Genomic DNA, 18,327 nt, shown 5'->3' with positions numbered 1-18,327 from the left:
CTTGTTAAAATGTTGATGACCATAACCAGAAAATATATATAAGTAAAAAAGCCTCAAACTTCTTCAGTCCCTTACTTCAACATGAATGAACGTATGCGAAAGGAACCAACTCAGAGTAACTTTAGAATGCTTGGTCTTCTCAAATAGCAGGCAAGTGAATGAAGACACTACATTACATAACATATATTGCATGTCTAAAAATATCTCTGTGTAGAGGCTACTAATTGGAAAATCTCAGAGCCACTCATGCAACAAATAAATAATTTGAGAAATAATTTAGGTACAAGTGTATTATATACCTCCATAGAAAATTAGTCATTCATAGTGAAATGGGTGCATTTAGGAGTTTATAGCTGTATGTAGATGATAAGAAATCAAGGAAGACTTCCAGGAAGTAAGATTAACAAGTATTGGGTCTTCCACACTGTGGCCTGTACAGTCCATTACATTAAGACCAGTTAGTATATAAAGTGCCAACTAGGACATAGGATAGATGCAGAAAACACTGTGGTCTTCATACTAAGTTTCTACCTTTTATAAATGCAGCGATGAGATTTTTATAGTGTTAGAAGTTGAACAAAAATCCTTGGAGATATATATATATATATGTATGTATATATAATATTTATATTTATATTGTATGTATTATCTGTAAAGCCAAACCTTTTGTTATTCTGTTGCTGTTCTTAACAATGAAATGGAATTACTTAAATGGTGATGAGCCCTTCATATAGGACAACTCACTTTAACCAATAAAAATTATATTGATAGGAAAATTTTTATTTGTTACAACATATGTAGATAAATACTTTTAAGAAGTATAGATAGGCAGATAAAGTCTGGATATACGTAATAGAAAAAATACTAAGGTTTCCTCTCTGGATAGTGGAAAGAACTATTGATTTTCTTCATCTTGGGTTTTTGTTCTAGTAAATCTATTTTTACTCTTGGTTTGATAAAATGAAGACAAAGCTTTTTTGTCTTTTTTATGAGTATCTTCTGTTATTGCTATTCTTCCAAGACTTTTTCGCTGTGAATACCTTATGTGTCATCTAAACCAGGTGACTTTCCATTTCTCTTACATGTGAGCAATTTTCCTATCATCATGGCTTTGCTTCTAAAGTATCCATCTTAAAATATTCTTTTGCAGGAGCAGGGATTTAGCTCAGTGGTTTCACCGCCTGCTGCACAAGCGCAAGGACCTCAGTTCGATCCCCGGTACCAAAAAAAAAAAATACACTTTTGCAATCAGTATTCATGATGTTTTACCAGTTCTTTAATAATCCTCCTCAAATTCCAAAGTCTTTATGAATCCTTTTCATATCATCCCATTCTGTTCCCATTACCAGATTTGTCATATCTCTCTTTATGTTGTATTCATGTTTTGACATGCCTATCTGTGTGGATGGTCATTGAAAACAGGGATTTTATTGATCTTTTTATCTATCTTTACAGTGCTTTTGTGTATGTTATTTCTTCTACCTGGAATCTTCTTTTTCATGTTCAAATAATCCCATCTACAAATCCTTCAAGATTGAGTTGGTATTTTTTTTAGAAAGTCTTATTTGATATACAATGCCATCCTAAGTGTATGTTTTGTTTATTGTGTCTAGAACGTAATATTACAACAGATTTTATATTTATCTAATTTTATTGAGAGTTCTTTGAAATGAATGAGGTATGTAAACACTTAGCACAGTACTGAAGGTAATGTAGGTTTAAACATGTTGGGAATGCAGTTTCAGTTTTTTATTTCGATTTCCAACAGTATTGAATCTTTGTAGATATACATACTGTGACTGTAACACCATTTAAGTTCCTTAGAAGATATATGCATGGAAAAATTCTAGAAAAACTTCTTCAGCATGACATTTATGCAAAATCATTTGAAAACCTTGTAAGAGTTTCAAAATCATTTGAAAAACTAATAAGATTTTTAGACTCAAACCTCTGGATAAAAGAAAATCTTGGCCCAAGTGACCTAAGGTAGATTTGACTGTGTTAATCAATTAAAATTACTTTTCTTTTTCAGAACTTCCTTAAACTCTAGGTATTAATGGCTTTTAGGTCAATATCAGATCAGATGAATTTCTTGCCTCTCTTTACATTAAGTTCACATCCTACTGTCAACCATTGTCATTTTCTAGTATAGTCAGAAGAGTTGAAGAGTGGCAAACACAATAAAAAGCTTTATTAACAAAAGTTTTCCTCTGTTAAGCCCTAAAGCAGCTAATTTAAGCCACCTACATGAAACTGTCTAGAAGCAGATGCATTGCTAAGTTGGAATAGCTTAAGATTTTCTTTACTTTATTCTTCATGTGGGAGCATAAAATACATGAGGATGTATTTCAGTCTATCCAAAGTCAAGCAATATGGCCCATTTAACTTTTTTTTTTGTATTAAATTCTTTTATTGGTACAGTGTAGGTATACAACACAATTACATTTCTCATTGGGAATTGTACCTTTATATAATGCATCTTGGTTCTTATTTTTTCCCCATTCCTAGCCCACTTCTTCCTTGTTACGTACATTTTAAGCATTCCCACCTCTGGTTTTCCTTATAGGAAGTTTTACCTTCATCATCCCGAGTTACTCATGCAGAAAATTTGGAATCATCTTCATATGCAGTTTCCCAGTTTTTGTGTTCAAAATATGCCTTGAATCTATCCACTTCTGCCTTTATTTTTGTCTTTGCTATCTAAAAGTGCCATCATCTTTTTCCCGTATTGCTACAGTACCTTCTAGTACGTTCACTGATGTCAAGTTTTATTTGTTTCTGCAATCCATCCTTCACAACATAACCCTAATAATTTCTTTTTTTCCTATGATGCTGATTGAACCTAGGGTCTTGGGTATGCTAGGCAAACATTCTACCGCTCAACTGCCTACCCAGCCCCAGGGGGGAAGAGTTTAAACTTGCCATGTTGCCATTTTATTTAAAATTTCACTCGTTTTTTCTTGCCTACAAAATAGTTACAAGACTTAAGGGCTGTTTATGTGTCCACCTTAGCTGCATAATCTCTTGCCATATCTCTGCTCTTGCATTCTACTCCAGCCATACTGTTTATTCTTTAGATCCAGCCAAATCTCATCACATGGGCTCTTTAATCTTTCATCTGGCAAAACAAGTCATTTATCCTTCAGTTTTTTTCACTTTGCCCTAATCTCACAAGCTAAATTGCCCATACCACAAAACCCCCATTTTATTCTTAGAATGTTGTTATAATATTGCAACAATTTTTTTCTGTGATTATTTGGTTGTTGACTTTTACTTGACTGTAAGCTTCATGGAGATGCGCCATGCTATTTTGTCATCCCTGGAGTCCCAGTGCCTAGCCTCGTATCTGGCACATAGTTGCCAGTTAAAGCTCGTTGGCTAAATGAAAGACCATGTGTATATGTTGAAAATACAGTAGTTCTTTGAATAATATTTCACTTTGGAGATTTTTAAATTCAGTACAATGCTAAGATGACAGTAGCTCTCTTGTGTCTCACTAGGTAGCTCAGCAAGAACTCCTTTAATCAAGTCTAGTAACAATGTAGAAACTTTACTTTATTTTCTTATTCTTCATATCCATTCATTAATTTAGTCATTAATTCATAAATTGTGTTCCTGTTTTATCCTAGGCATTGAAGTTTTAGCAGTGCAAAAGAGAGGTGACATCCCTGCTCTGGAATTCTGATAGTCTAGCAAGGGATGTGTGCTTTAAATAAATACAATAGTAATTAAGTTATACTTGTAAATGATGTTTAAAAGGAAAGTTTAAATTATTCAAGAACAGTGGTTCTCATCTGAGAGTGGTTTTGTCCTCAAGAAGATTTTTGACTATACTGGAGACATTTTTAGTTGTCATACTTTGAGATGGAGGAGCAGTATTTCTAGCATGTAGTGGGTAGATGCTGGTGTTTACAGAATAGCCTTCCACACCACAGATTTACTGGAACCAAAACCTTGATAATGGTGAGACTGAGAAGCCCTGCTCTAGAATCAGATAATAGCAGTACTTCCACATACAAGTGATACTTAAGCAAAAGGATGTTAAAGTTCTAGGATGAGAAAGTAAGAGAGGGAGTGAGTCTATAAGCAAGAGGGAAGAATATTTGATCCAAAGGTTGGAAGGTAAATTCCTTCAGGGTATAGAGAAGTGAAAACAGGCTGTGTGTGGACCTTTTTGAACAAAGGACACAAGGTGATGTTGGAGAGTGGCAAAAGGCCACTGACATACAGCCTTGGAAGGGCCTATGCGTTGCTGAGGCTGTCTATGAAATACTCAGTGATATTCAGGTTATTCTTCAATGAGTCTGGAGCTCAAAAAGATAGGAATTGAAGATAAAATAAAAATCTTCACATGCATGGCATTTGAAATCATGAACTTATATTGGTACTAGTTTTACCAACATATGGTTGCTTTCCCTGTGATAGTCATCTGTTGGAACAGGTTCAGAAAGATTAAGGTTTGTCAGGTTAAAAGGTACTGTCTTCTTTGTGGAAACCCAGCCCAGGATTGTTGGACAAACCAGATCTTTTGTTGGTAAAATCCTGACGATTTTCCGAAGTGAGATTTTGGTTTTCATGTTGGGAAAAATTTATTATGAATTCCTTATCATAACTACAATGAGTGCTGTATTTAATAATTACTTGAGTATCTTTGGTTCTGGGTTTTTATTTTGTTTTCTTATAAATTTGGGGGGCCATATATTGAAGGATATGTTTTACTTTAAATAGAAGCCTTAAATTGGTTATTGTATAACTTTAGAATTAGAAAAACAGCTCATCTTAGTATAGACTTTGTGATTTACATTAGATATGCAATTGATTTTTTTCTCATGAAGCGCAAGCAGGAGAACCAGAATATCTAGAGCAGCCATCGAGAAGTGATTTCTCAAAGCACTTGAAAGAAGAAACTATTCGAATAATTACCAAGGCATCACATGAGAATGAAGATAAAACTCCTGAGACAGTTTTGCAGTCGGTAAGAACTCTTCTTTTGGCTCTCTGAACATAGCCATGCTCGTGACTTTTCCTACAGTTTCATGGAGAGCGACTTCTCTGGGAGTCAGGAGAGACAAGGTCCAGTGACAGCTCTGCCATGAACATGTTGGTGAACGTGGGCAAGTTGCCTTGTTCCTGGACTATAATTTCTTCAACCTCAAATTTTAAAGATTATTTTCTCTTAAGTTTTTATCTTCCAGTCAGAGAATTATGAAGAATCATGACCATAGGCTAAATTGATTATTTGAATTGGAACCTAAAAGAGAAGTACAAAGTTTAACACTATTTCTCCCGTCCCTCACCTCTCCCTCCATCTGTAATATGATTACATAAGAGAGGTCAGGGATTTAAGATATAATTTCCATTTTTTTTTTTTTTGTGAAATGTGTTTAATAATAAGACTGCTAGGTACTGTAGGTTACAGAGTATTAGCTGCATGAACAGAATGTTACAAAACAGTTTGTTCATAGTTCGACAGTGTTTTGTGAAATATTGCCAGTATCCTATTGTATTGTAGTTTTAAGCACATTTTTTATAACACTGAATTGAGGACAGTAATGTGGTTATATCAATGACTAGGTCATATCAGTGAATATGACTTTTTTTAGGGATGGTATTTCAAGAATTTGGTACAGAAAACCATTCATTTTCTCTAGTACTTTATTTTTTCAATGCAGGCTTTAAAGTAAATCATTTAGTATTTGAGGATTCCCCTTTAGAAAACTAAAGTTAGCCAGTTATATCATAATTTTATAACATATAATTTCTGCTTGGTGATTGAACTCAGTCTTAGCAGTAACCTGGTACTAATTGCATTTAGTGTAAGACCTTAGTTAACCAAAATGTCCAGTAAATAGGGTATTCTGTTGTGTTTTGATGAACTAAATAACAGTCAAAAATTACTTTATCCTTCGTTTCTAGTTTGAGAAATATTTATTAATTTTAATAGATTTTTTGTGATTCCAGATTTTTCAAATGCTGTAGAGCCTATAAATGTACTTAAAATGAACATCTGAAAATTCTGAAGCTACTCCTGGAAAATACTTTGCTTAATGGAACTGGGAGGTCTTTTGATTTCTTGGGGGATGGGTCAAAGAAAACATAGGGAAAACCTAGGAAAGGACAGTGAAATAGGTACATGATGAAATATTTTTGCTCCATAGAAAAATTTAAATTGCAGAGCTTTTGCTAATTAGTACTTTTATTTGCTAGAACTTAAAGGTTAATAAATGTTATCCTTTAAGCTGATATCAGAAAACCAAAAGCATTACTTAGCTTATTATAGAATCATGGTATTTTTTAGTTTAGTTAATCATCAGTAACTGAAATTCATAGAAATCGGTACTTAAATTTTGATTATTTAGTTTTCTTACTATGGATATCATCTTACAAACAAGGAACCTACCTCTTCATCTCTCCTTGAAAAAGGCAGGGAGAGATGATAGAAAAACAGCATAAATTTTTTCCATGGGAGAGTGGCATCTCCATTTAGCCTCACTGTCTGTATAATCTGCAGCATGTCTAAGAATTTGTTAGCCTTGGTCAACAAAAGTGGCCTACGGTTCTTTGTCTCTTGCTTAGTTGCTGAGGATCCTGCTTCATATTGTGTTTTCATATTTAAGTTTAATGTATATTAGAAGTATTAGTAATTAAGAATCTTCAGATTTAAGATCAAGTATTTCTGTGTTTTTGAATTTTGATTTTACTTCTTACTGGTAGTGTAGCTTTGAATAAATAAATTGTTTAATTTCTCTAGGTCATACTTTTCCATAAGATGGTGGTGATTGTAGGGTTATTGAAGAGTATTGTTTTATAAAGTGCCAGTCATAGCATGTAATAGCCACTACTTTCCTTCTTTTACTTCAACCCTGGCCACTTCACAAATACATAGTATATTAAGTTCAAAACTTAGAATAAAAATTCCTTGGAAAATTTAGCACCACAGAAACCATAGACAGACTCCAGATATTTAGACAGCATACTTTTTAGAAGAATGTCTTTAATTTTAAATGGAATACTTTAATATATTTACATAATACAGTATAGGAAAGTACACTCCAAGAAAGAATCATGCATAGTCCTCTTTCATACTCAAAATTAATCACTCAATCCAAGGGTTTGAGTTTTTGTCACTCTTATTTTTAAACATAGTTTTGGGATTTTTATAATTGAATTTCTATTGACTATGAAATTTTCTGTCTTACCTTGCCTTCTTTTATTTACTTAACTTTATACCTGTTTCTCCATTACATATTGTAAACTCAGTAAAAATCATCTAAGGGATGAGTATTATATTCCACTGAGTAAATTCTTATTTATCCATTCCTCCATTGTTTGTTTCTATTTCTACATTATTATAAATGGGCTGTCAGATAAAATTTTCACCATATTTCAGGCTGTTTTCTTATAATAGACTCTGCATAATTGAATTACTAGGTTAAAAGGGATAGCATGTGAATGTGGCTGGACACATTATCACTCTACAGCTTTCTTACTACCCTTATTAAGAGGTCACTTTAAACAAAAATCATACGATTAATGGATTTCAGACAATTAATAAAATTCTATGTACAGTATTTTACTTGTTTTTTCATCTTAACTGAAGAACTTATTTTTCAACTTTTCACATTTAGTCCTTGTTGATGTGTTCATTAAAGCCTGAAATAATACAAAAAGATAAATAAACATGTACTTTATTTCAATGAGCCTTCAACTTCTTTGTGAAAAAAAATTATATTACCTTAGTATATCTAAATTTGAGGAATGATGTCGAATTACTAAATGTAGCTAAAGTATCTTCCCTTTTTCAGCATATACTCTTATAATTAATCAGATTTATGCTGTTGAAACTCTTCAACAGTAACTGGAAAGGCTTATAAGTATTTTTCCCTAACTTTAGTCCACCACTCTCCTCCAAGGAAATAATGTTGCTTTAAAAGGATCAGTATTCTAAGTAATACATTTCCCAGTAGCTATTTTCCTTGTTTTTATTTTCTGTTTCTAAGATGGAATTGTTTTGGATTGATTTGCCAAGTGAACTTTATCACCATAAACTCTAGACAGATTTCTTAATTTACCTGCTTATATTTTACTCTTTTGAGTAGCGATCCAGCACAGTTCTTCTCTCATGTCAGAAGGATTCAAAATTCTTAATTTATAAGCACATGTCTGTAGAATGTGTGATACTAATATTAAATTAGAATTAGTCCAGTATAAACAATTTAAAGTAGTATAGTGAAATAATATAATGATATTGATAATACCTGTCATTTATAAAACAATTCTTACTAGGTATTGGGTTAGCTGAATATTCTCTGTCATGAAAACAACAATAATGCAGATTGATTGTTTTCTTCTGAAAAGTTGAGGATTGAGTGAAGTATGGAAATTAAAAAAAAAAATTTCAAACTGAAAAGCTAAGTATGGTGGTACATGCCTGCCCTCTGGAGGCTAAAGCAGGGTGATTGCTAGTTCAGAACTAGACTGGACTACATAGTTCAAGATCAGTTTGGAGTACATAGTGAGACCCTGTCTCAAAAACAAACCAAGGCTGCAGAAATAACATTTAAGAATGAAAAAAAAAAAACAAAAACAGCACAATATTAATCTTGGCCAGTAGTTTTGTTTTATTAATAAAACTTTCAGAATATGTACTTCTGAAAAGTCAGAAGATATTTGTGTCACTAAAATTTACTTAAAATGTATTTCAAATGGAAATAAAATCTTTTTATTAAAATTTAACACATTTTATATCAAAACTAAAATTTATCCTCATTTGGGAAAACAGGCAAATTGAAAGTATATAAGCAAGCTGGTTTCAAGTACCTTCAGTACTTTTCCAATTTGTTTATTAGTAAATAGTGGATATGCTATTTATAACGACTGTAAAATTTGAATAGTATTTCAAGCGAATAATATTAGTGTTTCTGAGTGGACTTTTCTGGATTCCATACTGGTATGCACTCTGTTAGTATGAATTAGTGAAATTCATAGACTTTGTTAACAATGATAAAAAGGAATAGATCCAATTGAATTGTGAAGAATGAGCATCACTTTCCAACAGCTTTTAGGTATTTTCAGTAAGAGGTCATTGGACACTTAGGCAGATAAGCGGTACTGGAATCTTGTAGGCTGCACAGAGTCAGCTAAACTTGGTAGTGTGTGGATATTACTTGAATACACAGTTGACTACTAGGAGGAATAGAAAGAGGAGAAAACCTTAAAATTCTGCTGGGTTTAGAGGAAGTCATAATCATATTTTTATTGAAATATCAAGAAAGGCTTTCTGGAGCTGAGCTGGGTGTGGTGGCACATGCCTATAATCCCAGTCCTCGAGGATTGCCATGAGTCTGAGACCATCTTGGGGTACATAGTGAGTTCAAGCCCAGCTGGAACTACGGTTCATACTGAGATCCTGTTTCAAAACACCAAAAAAAAAAAAAGAAGAAGCTTTTGGGATTTTATGGAGTTTAAAAAAATTAAAACTTATCAGCTATACAATCAGTAGTAGGAAACATACTCCAGTATTTATTATTTTTAAGTATTTGGACTCCAAAATATTTTGTGGAAAATTACTGAAAAGATAGTTTAGAGTGTTTGGGATGTAAAATACGGTATTTATACAAAATGGAGTATTACTGTGACATAAAGAAGAATAAGCTTGAATTGTTATGTAGGAAAATGGATGCATCTTGAGACCATAATGTTAAGTGAAATCAGACATACAAGCTTAAATACACATACATTGTCTTATATGAGGAACCCAAAGTATAAATAATTTAAAGAGTAGAAAAAAAAAGATAACATAATAGGAACTACAGAAATATCTTTGGTAAATGGGTACCTGATCTTGAGCTGGAGGAAGGTGATAAAAAGAATTAAGTGGGCTGGGGATTTAGCTCAGTGGTTTCGCCGCCTGCTGCACAAGCGCAAGGACCCGAGTTCGAGCCCCTGTACCAAAAAAAAGAATTAAGATATGTTAAAAATATGAATTAAAAAGAATTAAGATATGTTACAAATATCTCCTTACCACAATGAAAGTAATCATTTATGTATTACAAACATATACTAATAAATGTTTGGAACATAAAGAGCAAGACTGTAGATTTTGTATTACTATTTTATTAATGCATTTTCTTCTAGTGTTTATTTTTAGAGGTTTATTTTATGTCTAGCAAATACAGATATTTTTAAGAGATTTTGAGTCTGTGTGCTTAAACTTGTTGTTCTCTTTTCTAATGTTCATACCAATGATTTTCTTCTGCAGAAACCTGAAAATACCATAAGTCAACCACCTTCCAACCAGCAAGTTGTAGAGGTGGCGATTCCTCATCTAGGGAAATTTATGATTGAATCAAAGGAGGGGGGGTATGATGACGAGGTACCTTTTTAATAGTGTTCTGCACCATCCTTATTGTTTGCTCTTTAATACAGTTACTCTCGGCATGCTTCTGCCCTCACACTTACCTCTGTCACTGCATAACACACAGCTTTACCACTCACTCATGGTATGAAATTACCAGTTACTAACAGAACTTTGAATTTAAATGAAAGTTTATATAGAAAACTTACTAAAAGCTTCAAAAGAATAATTTTATATTTTAGAGTTCTTTTATGTAGCTCTAGGATCAGTTTACTCTCAGATTAACAGATTACAATAAGATTTGTTTAAATGTAGCAAAAAATTTTATATTAGTTTTTTCTGTATTCTTGAATAATTTATTATAGTTTGTCCACCATACTTTACCAGAAAATCTTCCAACATTATTTCAAGATAGATGATTGATGATTTTGCTCCTACAACTTCTGTGACAGTGAATGGAATGACTCATCAGAATTACTGAGTGCTTGACAGTGTTTTATACACTATGACACCTCCACCTTATTTCTTCATCTGTTCTTGGATTTATTCTCATCTCCTTAGTTTTTCTAACAATATAGAGGCATTTTTGTTTCTTATGATAAGTGTTCTTCAGAATCTAGATGAAAATTGTCTATTGTTCTGGTCCATCAGATTATTTTCACCCTTTTTCCACTCTTCTCTTGATACTTTTTTAAAAATTTTCTTTTCTGTATTTGAGGGAGGCCCAGTAAAGCTATTCCTGAATAGTAACAGTAAAGAAGACCATGCCTATTAATGGAGTGAGGTGACTGGAGAGGGAACTTGTATTCTATCATTTATTAGTTGTAATGGATGTGGATGAGAATTGAATGTACATATATGAAAAATTTTCCATACTTATTCTAGTTTATAATTGCTATTATATAATAATCACTAAAATCAGAGGTGTTGTAAAGACATTAATATCACTATGTCAATGTAAGAATACGTAGCATAAAATTAATAAGTAAATTTGTGAAAATAGGAACTGGCAACGAATTTCCTAAAGCAGATAATGTTAGATACATTGCGGGTCATATATCATTTTACAGATGTTTTAAGATGTAAACAGCTAAGAATAATAAGCTATTCTGAAAACAAATCCTTTAGTACTTAACAGCATTATATTGTTCTAGTTAACTATTTTATTGCCATGTTGGCTATTGACAGTTATGGAAACTTGCATGTTTTTAGTATGAATATTCATTTATTGATCAAGGGTGAGCCTCCTGGCATGTAAAAAACATTGTGATTAATTCTTTAACACTATCTTTTTTGTGCAAGTACTGTCAGAATTGTGTGTTTTGTTTTTATTAAAGTGACAGTTTAACAGTGCATGTGCCTTGGAACTTAAAAATAAATCATATGGATTCAAGGCTGCTGCTTACAGATGTGCAGATTGTACAGGGTTGTGCAGGGTTCCTTAGCCAAGGCCCAGAAGTGGAACTAAAATTGAGCTATTCCTGAACTCCAGAATTCTTGGAGAAGCATCTTTTTTAATTGTTAAAAAACAGTGTTGCTTTTTTCTAAAGAGTGCACTGAAGAGGGCAGCATACTTTTCCAATTGGTTTATCTAAGAGGGAGTGACTTTTTAAAATTGTCCAGTTTAGAGAGTATGCCTTTTTGCCATTGCACAAAGGCACCATGTGAGCCAGCTGTGCCCCTGTACAGATGATTTTGAAAGATGCTTACATGCACATCAGATCACATTTGCAATTTTTGAAATGCAGCATTTGACTTATTGTGGGAAACAAAGGCATTTTAACTTGCATGCAAAGAAATTGCTTTGATTTTAGTTTTTTGAATGTTAATTATTCAAAAATTCTTACTTTAAATCCCTGTGGCAGATGATGATGACCCCAAGTATGCAAGGTATTATCATGGCGATAGGTAAATCCAGGAGTGTGTATGACAGGTGTGGCCCTGAAGCAGGGTTCTTTAAGGTACAATTAAAATTTTCATTTTATTTCCTTCTTTTTAAAATTAAACTTCTTTAAATGTTTTATTTCTTTCAATTAAATTTGGTTTCCTGTATAATTTCTCTTTCTATTTTAGCCATGGCCACCTGATACTGTTTTTCTTTTACACATGTGTGCACGTGCACACGCGCACGCACGTGCACACACACACACGCAAATCCAAAATTCTTTTTCTTTTAATCCACTCATTCAAGAAAGCCAAAACATATCTTCCTGAATATACCATAAGGATAATGTGACTCTGATTCAGAAATCTGAATTATCTTTTATATTTGAAGAGAATAAGGGTATTAATATTAATAAGTAGTAATGTGAGCTGAGCAATTGCTTCCGGTAATAGTTTATTTTTCCCCACTGTTCATACTATTGGTCAGTAGTATGATATTTTTCCTTTAATTTTATTGTCATTAGATACTAAGTTGCTTTCTTCATTTAATTGTTTTAAAAATGATTTATTTATTTCTTGTTTCTTATTCACTTCTTTCTCCATAATTAATTTTTAATATCCTGTTGAAGACACACAACCATCATGCACATGCGTTATTCCATGAACACATCTTTTCTCCTCTAATCATCAGAGCTTTATAATATTTTGATTACAGTGTTTTTTAAAATGTATTTGAAAGATGAAAATACCATGTATGTATTGTCATTTTATTTAGAAACATTAAAAATCTTAAAAGTGTCACTTCTCCCTTTTAATGTTTTTTTTTTAAGTTTGTTGAAATGTAAGTCACTGTAGTAAATTAATATATCCCTTTCTCTTTTTTGGCCTTAAAACTTTCCCTTAATTTTTAATATTTCTTTATCATCCAATCTTGTCTTCAAAAAGCTACCTGCCTTACTATTTTCTTCAGCATACAGTATAAAACAAAAGGCATATGTGTAATAGCTTTGTACCTATAAATTTTTTTAATATTTTAAAATTATGGTGATCAACTCCTAATATGCCTATGACTGAGGAGTTTTCTGATATATAGGACTTGAAGTGATAAATTGTGAAAATTCTAAGAAAGCTGGATCCAGGAAAAGTTGATCACCCTGCTACCATCCATGAGAAAGGTTGGAAACCTACTCTTGGGAAAAAAAAAAAAAAAAGGAAGCAGGGAAAGGGAAAGTAGAAGGAAGCAAGCATGACAGTAGTCTACATTTATAAAATTATTACTGAATATCTATATGAGATTGTGTTGTCACATTTTTTCCTTGGTTTTCATTTTCCTTGCAGTTGTTTCTGTTTTTCAGTTTTCCGTGTATATTATTGATACATTTTCCACCAGTTGCTTAAGTCTCTTCTTATTCTGCCTTTATAAAGTTTACTGTCTTGGGAAAGTCTCTTTTCAGAGCTGAATGGGAATCTTGCATGATACCACTATGCCAGCGGCGCTGTTTTTTCAGAGCTGAATGACAAGAGTCCAGTCTGGATTGACTCCTTTAATCCTGGAACATAGCTATTGACTTAAAATCTCCTTTCACCATCACCCCGAGGATTCATTTCGTAGCTTTTCTATTGTGTTATTTCTATATCACATGTATTTCTTGTTTAAAAAGTTTCTGATTTTGATGGTGCAGCAAGAATACATGCTCTAGAAAGAGAGCAGTAAGCAAGTTTGTGAGATAGGGACTGAGGAGAGGAATTTTCTTAAACAGATTTTTAGAATATTACAGCTTTCAATAGAATAATCCAAAATAAATGCCATAGTTAATAAGCTTCATGAATCTGAGGTAAGAAACAATTTTCAAATAGCTCTGCAATGGTTTCTATAGAGTTTGAAATTTGACTCGTGGCCATAGCATTTGCAACTTTTGCTCTTTAATATTAAGAATGATTATTCCATAATCTCTAAGTGTTTCACTAACCACTCTCCTATTATTGTTATTCCCTTGCCTGCTTTCTCTCTGTTGAAGCATTACTTTTTTTTTAGTTGTTCTTTTTTTTTTTATTAAATTCTTTTATTGGTACATTGTAGGTATACAACACAATTACATTTCTCATTGGGAATTGTACCTTTACATAATACATCTGGGTTCTTATTTTTTCCCCATTCCTAGCCCTCCCTTCACACCCTCCACCCTTCCCTATTTACAAAGACTTTCTTTCCATTTTTTCCATTTCTCATCATTTTTCCTTTCCCTTCTTTCCTTTCCTCTGCCCCTCCCACTACCCCTACCTCTTTGGACCTTTTCTTCCTATTTTGCATTATCGATTATTCATTCTAATCAGTGGTACATTTTAGGTATACAATATAATGACATTCATCATTGGAAATTTGCATCTTGACATAATCTCTCTTGGTTCTTATTTTTCACCCTTGCCCAGCCCTCCCTTCAACCCCTCCATTTTACTTTTAAGTATAGCTGAAACATAGGAAGGAAATAGCTTGAAGTTTCATCTGTGAAATCAAAGTGCCTTGGGTCAGAAGGTTGGCCCACTGCTTTGTAGCTGTGATCTTGGGCAAATTACTCAATCTTTCAGTGTCTCTTTCCTTAGGTATGATATGGAGATGATAATAACTTTATTTTATTGGGTTGTCAGTTTTAAATGTTAATATAATGAAAGTAGTATCTGGTTGATACTAAATTTAGCCATTATTCTTATTAGTATTATCATTGGCCTCATCCTTTATGTCCATTTCTGGTACAGGTACAGTAGGAGGTAGAAAGCAAGTGTACCATTTCTGTGTCAAGGACCTTTATTTTCTAAAATACCAGTCTTTTTATTCATCTTGTTAGAAATTGCCAGTATTTGATAATTTTAATCTATTAAATAAGCTGGCAAGAAACAGATTAACAGGAAAAAAGGCTACATATTTATTAGCATGCACAAACAGGGGGGTCATACATAAAATATAAGATTCAAAGGAAGAGCCAAAGAACTAAAGCTTAAATAGCATTTTGGGGTACAGACTACTAGGGTGTTTGTGGAGACTGCAAGCTTTGTGAGGTTGAGGAAAGGAACAATGTAAATAAGCGGTTACGTTACACAGATGAAATTTCTCAGTTATCTGAAATGTTTGGAGCTTCATCTGAATGTAGTTGTGTCACTGAACACAGTTAATTTGTCATCATGATCTTTAATGATAGGGCTATATTATAACCCTTTTCCATTCTACTGTTGATTAATATAACAGTGTACAAGGCATTGCCCTAAATTCATTGGCTATAGCTGCGTAATTGTGGATTGAGCTTCTGCCTTAGTGAAACTTATTTCCAAATGGGGAAGTAAGCATTAAATAGAATTGTAATCGGTATGATTGAATGAGCAATTTCATATGGAAGAGTATAAAATGAGAAAACAGCTGGTATCTAGAGGGCTTCTTAGAGAAAAATAACATATAAACTAATACATTTACCAAAATATAGATTTTAAGTATTTTTTTCTCACTTCTTAATTCTCTTTTCACAGATAGCTTCTATTCTGTTGATTGTTTTAATAAGCCTGTGACCATAGACAATTTATTAAGTTATCAGTAAGGTTTTTTATTTATAAATGAGAAGTTATCTTGAGATTAGGTAAGGTAATTGCATCAGTCAATGCTTACTAGAGAAAAAGATTTAATGCAAGATATACAAATATATAGGGAGAGTCAGGTGTAGAGAGTGCAGAAGGGCTGTCTGCATGCTAAAGATCCAAAGTATCCAGTCAAAGACCCAGAGCTCACTGTAGTGTCCCATTCAAGTCCGTATCAGGAGGCCGAAGGGTCTGCGATGGAAGGCTGAAGGATATGTGCTGGAGGCCAGGAGATGACATCCAAGGTGAAGGTGAAGACTCGATCCCCTCTGAAGAAACAGAAGCCAGCCTTCCTTCTTTGCTTCCCTCTTATTCCATTAGGTGACAAGCCTTTTGGCTGTGCCACTCACAGCCAGGGTGGGTTTTATGTCTTCAGTAAATCCCTTCAGCCACACCAAGAATTATGTTGATCTAACTTATCTGAATGTTTCAAACTCAGACACAATCAGTTAACTATCACTAATCCATGTGAGCTCATTAGATGGTGTCTGTCACATAAAGAATACTTGGTAATTATTAACAGTTGTTATTAAATTTGCCAGTACTATTTTTGTGGCTGGTTTTTGGCTTATTTCTTTTATTGTCCTGAATATTCATAAACATATATTGTTGAACATTTGCGTGAACATAAAAAAGTAAAACTGACAAAATGCGTGCAGATTTTAAGTGATTAAAAGACTGTCAAATTACCTTCAAATGCTTAACTGGTTTTTAATCCTATTAATGGATATGAGCCAAAATGGCATAAAAATGTAATCCTTTTAAAATTTTTTAAAAAATTTTTGGTGAGAGTCATTATCTTTTCATAAATATTATGGCAGTTGGCATTGATGATCTTCTTTCTACCTTGTTTATATTATGGATTTTTATCTATGTTAAATGAGCTAAGATTCATCCATAATTTGCAAACTATATTTTGTGATTTGTAATTACTTTAAATTTTTTTCATGCCTTATTGTACAGAATTTTTAAAAATTGTAATACTGGAGATTTTTTTTTTTTTGGTACCAAGGATTGAACTCAGTGCCTTGCGCTTGCAAGGCAGGTGTGGTGCCACTGAGCTAAATCCCCAGCCCTAAAGATTTTTAACTACATCCCTAGCCATTTTGTTTTGTAGTAGGGTCTTGCTAGGTTACTAAGTTTTCCAGGCTTGGCTCATACTTGTGATGCTCCTGCCTCAGCCTCTGAGAGAGAGTGTTGGGATTACAGACATGTGCCATCACACCTGGCTTGTTTGAAATTTTTAATCTTATGAAATATAGCAAGTATTTTTATAGGCTTGAAGCTATATGATCATTCCAAAATTATACAGATCTTTAATTCTTCTAATTTCATGATTTCAGTTTTTGTTTAGATTAATAGATACAGGATTTAAATTTTCTCCATGCAGAAAAATTTCCAAATATTAAAAGCATAAAATTTTAACTAAGCATCCTTTTTATACAGTCTTCAAATATCTTTATCATATACTAAATCACTATAGGAATCTGCTTAGGTCTCTATTCCAATGAACTATTTCTTAAATATTTGAACAGTGTACCTAGTACATTATGGAATATTTGTAATAGATTTTTTTACATTTTTTAGGAGAACCACAAATTTTTGTTCTTTTATAAACAAAAACTTTGATGAGTTTTTTATTTTTTGGTGAATTTTAGAGTCAGTTCCCAAAATCCTTTTAGAATTTCATTGTACTTGCATTATATTTATTAATTAGTTTAAGTTGAGGTGAAAAATTGTATTGTTTACAATTTTGGTTATTTCCCAGAAGGAACACGACAAACTTTTTCACTTTTGTCATCCTTTGTTTTGTCTTTTAGTAAGGTTTTATAATTTTTCTTCATAATGATTTTACTATACTTTTAATTTATTACTGGAAGTATTAAATTTATTCACCTTTATGAATTGGATCATTTGCCCCACTTTTTCTAACAAGTTATTGTAAGAGTAGGTGATAGAAAAACTAAATAATTTTATGTATTTATATTATATTCAGTGAGTTATTTACAATGTTTTTTTTTTATTAAGGTGAGTGGTATTGGGCTTTAGACATTTTATAAGGTTTGTACTCCAGCAGTGAGGGAAGGATTGGTAGAGAACGTATAAAGCATCTATTGCTTTATCTATGTTTTTTAATTTTGTCAACATTTAATATTGACATTAAACTAGCATTGTATAACCATTGAAGAGGCCTTCTTTCCTCTCGCCCCTCAGGCTCCAGGGCAATTGAGATACCGTAGGAAACATCTAGTCCTTGAAAATTTGAAGTGTGCAGCTCTAAAACAATGTGAGCCTGGTTCCTTTATTGGGTACAGATCTAGGGCTACCTTCATTCTGCAGTTTTGCTAGTTTTCTTCAGTCTTCCTGCTTCTTCAAAGCAGTTTCAGCAATTTGTATTTTCCTTGATGATCATCTTTTTTTAAGAAAGATCTTCTAGTTCACTGACAGTATGCTTATTATTTAAT

General features: G+C 32.8%; 1 protein-coding gene across 7 annotated transcripts in view; it reads left to right on the top strand.

The window, feature by feature from the left end:
* Usp25 (ubiquitin specific peptidase 25) overlaps nt 1–18,327 on the top strand; it is a 133,664-nt gene that overhangs the window by 94,771 nt on the left and 20,566 nt on the right. For 5 of the 7 annotated variants that reach the window (XM_087208348.1, XM_021256118.2, XM_087208341.1 and 2 more), the window contains 3 exons: nt 4,836–4,975; nt 10,262–10,375; nt 12,223–12,318. In XM_087208348.1, coding sequence (XP_087064474.1) covers nt 4,836–4,975; nt 10,262–10,375; nt 12,223–12,318 — 350 coding nt within the window. The remainder of the gene's footprint in view (nt 1–4,835; nt 4,976–10,261; nt 10,376–12,222; nt 12,319–18,327) is intronic. The other 2 variants (XM_021256119.2, XM_004842206.4) reach the window with 2 other exon arrangements.

Source organism: Heterocephalus glaber, unplaced genomic scaffold (genome assembly GCF_053883595.1).
Source record: "Heterocephalus glaber isolate CG9 unplaced genomic scaffold, H.glaber_assembly_v1.0 deba00000122, whole genome shotgun sequence".
NCBI lineage: Eukaryota > Metazoa > Chordata > Mammalia > Rodentia > Bathyergidae > Heterocephalus > Heterocephalus glaber.
The sequence above is the reverse complement of the archived record's forward strand: the minus strand, read 5'-3'. Positions and strand labels throughout refer to the sequence as shown.